The following is a 6,009-nucleotide window of genomic DNA, read 5'->3' as shown; positions in this document are numbered from 1 at the left end:
ATTGCTTGTCGATTACAGTATCCTATACACATACCTAAATTGTGTAAGTGTGATTGTTTTGTGTTTTTCGCCAAGGGTTGCACCATCTATTTGTTGTCTATATGAACAAATTGCCAATGGCAAATGTTAACATGTTATGTAATTGCTGGCATTGTAATAGCAAAGTCTTTCTACACTACATTTTTCGTGGAGTTTAAATATAAGATGTATGGTAAAGTGCAAAAAGACCAAACAAAATTATAGTTAAAAAGATTTATTTAAAATTTCCATTCAAATATTTTATCCTTGAGGATACAGCTTAAAAAGTTTAAAATTGTTGCTCGGGTCCACAAAATCAGGTATCACATGTTGAATCAAGAAAGCTAAAAAAAAAAAAAAAAAAAAAAAAAAAAAATTTGAATTACACACAATACATAACAGTAATGCCCAATTATTCCATCTTGAAAACTGGTTCCCGTTGATAGTGTCTAGAGCTACAGATACCCCAAAAGGTAGTGATAGGTAGACAGGGTCAAAATGTCAACATGAAAAAGGTAGACACATGACAAGGTCGACGTTAGTTTCATTTTTTCACAGGCTTGTTCTTACTTCACCATCCACGTCAACAGAGGAAGAATATAATATGCAGAGCAGCAGCGTAAAGGTGGCCATACATCTACAGATCTATTTTCAGATTTGGCTGGTTGGAACAAAAACCTAGTGCTATCTGAATGACCATTTTTGGCAGTTTTCCAGCATTTCAAAGCAAATGTTCAACGGTCATTTGCTCTCATCCATTACCAGGATTTTGTTCCAACCAGCCCAATCTGACAATCAATCTGTAGATGTCTGGCCACCTTAAGGCTAGGCCTTAAGGTGCCCATACACGCACCGATCCCGGCGTGCGTTCGGGGCTAAAATAGCATTGCGTGCATTGTGCATGCGATGCAATGAAAAGCAAGTACAAAAAGTATGTGCAGCACATACTTTTTGTACTGTGAGAGCCGCGGGAGCGCGCACCTCAAAGCACAGATCGCACCGCCAGGATCGGTGCATGTATGGGCACCTTTACACTAGTTGGGGGTCCATGTTGACTATGGCACACAAAAAAAAAGTGAAAAGATAATGTTGACCTTTTCATGTCGTCCTTTTGACCCTGGTTGACTGTTTGAGGTGGACCTATTGACAGTCTAAACATTGTTTAGGAATCAATCACACAAGACTAGTAAATATAGATTAACCACATACTGTATAGACAAATCTGTTATGTCACATTTAAATACGATTGACCGTCATTATCTCAGGATCAGTTTAAGTAACAAACCTTTCCAGTGAGGAAATCTACCTCAGACATTAGTGATACAGCTTATAAAACAATGGTGACAGGTTCAATAAAGTGATAGACTTTCACTGCTAAAGTACTGAAACCAATTTAACTATTAGGTCTGCAATGATTGTTGTGCCTGGAAGGATGCAGCGGACATACCAATGGGTGGAATGGCAACAGTCGAAATACCGAAGCTGGAATCTCAACTGCCGGCATCCCAAAAGTAAATATGCAGGGGAGAGTTAAGGTGCATACACACTGTACAATTTTTTGACCAATTTCGTTGAAAGACATTTCCCTTGAACCCAGTGTTCTAAATGAAATATATTGACGAAAGATCTAGCTACAGTTTATAGGCTCTTTTTGAAAGATATCCAAAGTGAGCTGCATGCACAGTTGATGAACAACCTTGATAAACTGGCGGTATGTGCATCATCATTTGTCGTTTGTCGCAAACGCACTGAAAGATATTTTGACCAATTTCGTTCAGAATGGCCGAAATTGGTCAAAAAAGTTGGTAAAAAAATTGTACAGTGTATATGCACCTTTAGGCTGCTGGAAGTCAGGGTTTGGGTTAGACACTAAGAAGGTACGGTTAAGGGTTAGGCTGCAGGGGGAGAAGGTTATGATACTTATCCACAAAGGCATCTGAAGCCTGAGCTTCAGGATGCAACTGTCTGTCTTCTGAACACCAGCATCCTAAGGGCCAGTGGCCCGAAACCAACCTGTCTAGAATAGGGGTTGACTATCTAGCATTGGTAAGCTGTGGCTCGAGGTATATCACACTTGGGGCCAGATATATCAAGCTTAAAAAAAAATAAAGTGATAAAATGGAGAGTGATAAACAACCAACATCAGCTCCCAACTGCCACATTACAGGATGGGTCTCAAAAATAACAGGTATTGGCTTATTGGAGAGTGTAAACAAGCCATTTTATCACTTTTTGAAGCTTGATACATCTGGCCCTTGACTTTTCCCAAAAAGAAAAACTTCACAAATCTATATTTAACTCTTTGCAGTCCAAGGTTTTTTTTTTGCCATTCCATTCAAACAGTCTGGTTTACATCAATTGTTATTTTATTTTTTTTTAAATGGTCTAAATTGACTCACAATGTCAATGTTTTTATTTTAAATTGGCTCACCATTGGACCTGCTACTAGCGCTAGGGCTGTTGAGTCTGACTATATATCGACCTGAAACGGTTAAGATATTTCAATCTTATAATAAATAATCTTACCTCTCTCCAATGCCCATAATCACTTATTCTGCCTACAATTGTTGAGTCTATATGATAGAAAAAAAAAAAAAAACTAAGTTTATTGATCATGGATTTAAATCAAGTGGTTATTAAAATGGTCATGACTTCACCAAATTACTATAAAAAGAGATTATATTGCAAGAGACAAAAAACTACAGTAACATGGGTTTGATCCTATGCAGTACGGTGTGTCTTAACATAGTTCTAATCCCCTTTGGCTCCGGGTTTTTTAAGGGCCAGATTCATTCATGCAAAAAAGAAGTTATTTTGTCTGGGACTCACAATGGGCCTTATTCTAGTTCACGCTGACAAAATCCTTCTTAGATGGACAAAACCATGTGCACTGCAGGGGGGCAGATATAAAATGTGCAGAGAATTAGATTTGGGTGAGTTATTTTGTTTCTGTGCAGGGTAAATACTGACTGCTTTATTTTTACACTGCAATATAGATCTCACTTTGAAGTAAAACCCCACCCAAATCTAATTCTCTCTGCACAAGTAACATCTGCCCCACCTGCAGTGCACATGGTTTTGTCCATCTAAGAAGGATTTGGTCAGAAAGAGTGAACTAGAATAAGGCCCAATGTTCCTATGCAAGGGGAGCAAATGCATTTATATTGTTTCTATGCAGAGTAAATGTCTGCGTTTGCATGCAACGCACAGATCTTAGACATTTTTATTTTTAACACTGCAATTTAGATTTTGGTTAGACCACACCCCACCCAAATCTAACTCTGCCCCACCTACAGTGCACAATGGTTTTGCCCAGTTTTGTGTTTTTTTCTTTGCCATGATTGCTGAATCAGACGCAAAGTACAGTTTTCCAAATATGGTTTTGAATACTTAAAAAGGACCCCAATGGGGAAATGTTTGAAAGTGAATGAAAGACACTGATGTCACCCATACAGTAGCTATGAAATGTTAGCATTCAGCCTGCAGCACTTTTTAGAATAAGGAATCATAAAATATTATCAGTGGTTTACAATCTAGTCTATATATTAGAAAAAAAATAAGATTATTATTTCATTTCCAATGGGAGTATTTTATATTTAGGATTCTGCTCTGTAAAAAAAGCCTTGAAGTTGTAAACCAGGGATGGGGGAACAGTCGGCCCTCCAGCTGTAGAACTACACAGTCCAGCACGCCCTGCTACAGTTTTGCTTTTTGGTCATGCAAAAACGGTTGCCGGGCAAGCTGGGATGTGTAGTTTAACAACAGCTGGAGGGCCAAAAGGTTCCCCATCCCTGTTGTAAACCCTAATCATGACTTTGGGCCTGATTCCAATCTGCACAGTCGCAGGGATGAGGCTCTGCATTTCCATAGCAGCAAAATGCAGAAGTAGATGCCAACTGCTTGCCTCAGTGAGCAGTGGTACACCTGCAAACCAGATCGCCTGCATCCAACTACACAGAGCCCATCAGGTCTACAAAATAGGGCATTTTGAGGAACCGTGTCGGATGCCACCCGCCCTAGATCCTCGGCCTGTTATTTCTTGCAGCCTCCTTTTAGCTGCAGCATGACTATCTTAAAGCCCATTGTGCACATGCGCAGGACCCCCAAATCTCATTACATTGTTTTTGCTTATGTTGGTGCCATATCAAAAGAAAGGTTAACAAAACGGGGAATTTAACAATTATTTTACACCCGGATGTGCCTGATCCCCAGGGTAAAGTGATGGGAGATAGGAGGCACTGCAGTTTACAGCACTTCTATACCTCAAGATATCAAAGCAGATGTACACTTCAGGCCTTCAGTAAGCCTTTTTATCTCAAACCAACACAAAATAGCTAGTTCCGCCCTGTTCTCTCTAACCAAACAGCTGTGCATGCCTTGGTCCCATGCATGTTTAACACAGTGATCTGAGGACACAGGGAAGTGGATTCTCTTGTGGTACTCTGTCCACCTGAGGTGTTAGTCACAAGCCCAGGTGCCAGGTTGTCTGGGGTGGGGGTTTCACTTTCCACCAAAAAGACTTCTAGGGCGCACCATCTCTGCATAGAACCGAGCTCCAGAGATCGGCAACCCAGGTCCCGATCACAGTCCTCTGGCCGCAGGGTGTCAGGGGGACCATGGAACACACAGAGCTCTGGGTTTTCCCTAGACCCCAAGGAACAAGAATTTGCACAGAACTTTTAAAAATACACTTTATACATGTTTTAGGTCTGGTGCCTTGCACAGGCTTTACCCTACTGCAGCATGGGACCTACAATTCCAGCTCAGTGCTGGACATAACGTTTAAAATAGGTTTCCATATTTAATTGAAAAATAATGCCCAGCTCTCAGCACTGGGCTTCCCTAATCACGCAGCCTGACTGCAGGAGCTCTAACAATCCCCCCCCCCAGAGGTGATCCTGGGCTGCGGAGCATCACTTAGTCTAGCAGCGGGCTTCTCCAGGTGCTCTGCACCCACTATGATCCCTGCAACCCAGGACTGAACCATTCACCACACAGACTCCCATCCATGCTCCAGGGTTGTGGCAGCTAGCTTCTCCTCCAGTACAGCAGGGGTTGAACACAATGGATTGTTACAGCTTCCAGAGATGGCCCTGGGCTGCAGCAAACAAACATTTTAAAACACTATACATTTAGTGCAAGGCGCCTAGCACAGTTAATGCATTAGAATTTAGGCAAATAGCATGGACCTTTCAAAAGAAGAGAACAGGTTGGGTTTTCAGGGTATAAATGGGAAGAAGCAGCATGGGCGGACAAGAACCCCCAAACCACACCCATGCTGATCAGAAGCCAATTGACCATAGTTATAACTGTTCCTTACCTTGGCCACTCTACTTCATATGAAGGGACTGGTTCCTGATTACAGGTTGCTTTAGTTCCACCTTAAAAAAGGATGCCATGTATTATTTAAAGGTCACGTTTAAATCTATTTTGTATACATGCTCTACCAACAGACTAAAAAATAAAGACCACACACAAAAGGGGATTTTAGTATGAACATCCTGTAAGTGGCACACAGCTGGACAAATTAACAAAGAGTAAAGAACTATGATCTCAATTGACAATTTCCTAGTCATGGTATTACTAGTACAATTAATTTACATGTTGGTTCTGCTTTAGTGCAGGCACATATGCACAGGGCTGGCATATACTACAGTAAGTGGAAGGATACTCACTTGTCACTGCAGGCTTCCAAGCAGCAGTGTGTCCTCTTTGATTCTGCCCAGATGTAGATCTAACAAAAAAAAAAATATAAAAATGTATTATGCATTGCAATAAAAACACTGAGTTTACCTAAACACACTCTGCAGGAATAGTTTTACAAAATAGAACATTAAGGGAGTTAGGGGTAGATTTATTAAGCTCGGTGGAGTGATAAACTGTCTGGTTTTTATCACCGGCCAATAAGCTCCTACTTATCATTTTTTATACCAAGCCTGTAACTTCACAAGTAGGAGCTGATTGGCCGGTGATAAAACCCAGACAGTTTAT

The 6,009-nt window shown here is 40.9% G+C and overlaps 1 protein-coding gene across 1 annotated transcript in view; it reads right to left on the bottom strand.

Moving 5' to 3' along the window:
• Positions 1-237: 237 nt before the first annotated feature.
• The window catches only part of LOC146059139 (uncharacterized), a 32,800-nt gene continuing 27,028 nt past the window's right edge, over positions 238-6,009 (bottom strand). Inside the window, exons 10-13 of the mRNA XM_083171257.1 lie at positions 5,694-5,752; positions 5,339-5,399; positions 2,545-2,591; positions 238-362 (exon numbers count right to left, since the gene is read on the bottom strand). Of these exons, the coding sequence (XP_083027383.1) occupies positions 2,564-2,591; positions 5,339-5,399; positions 5,694-5,752 (148 nt within the window). The 3' untranslated portion in view covers positions 238-362; positions 2,545-2,563. The remainder of the gene's footprint in view (positions 363-2,544; positions 2,592-5,338; positions 5,400-5,693; positions 5,753-6,009) is intronic.

This window comes from Crinia signifera, chromosome 2 (assembly GCF_055691185.1).
Source record: "Crinia signifera chromosome 2, ASM5569118v1, whole genome shotgun sequence".
In the NCBI taxonomy this organism is placed as follows: domain Eukaryota; kingdom Metazoa; phylum Chordata; class Amphibia; order Anura; family Myobatrachidae; genus Crinia; species Crinia signifera.
This window is presented reverse-complemented; position numbering and strand designations above follow the sequence as displayed.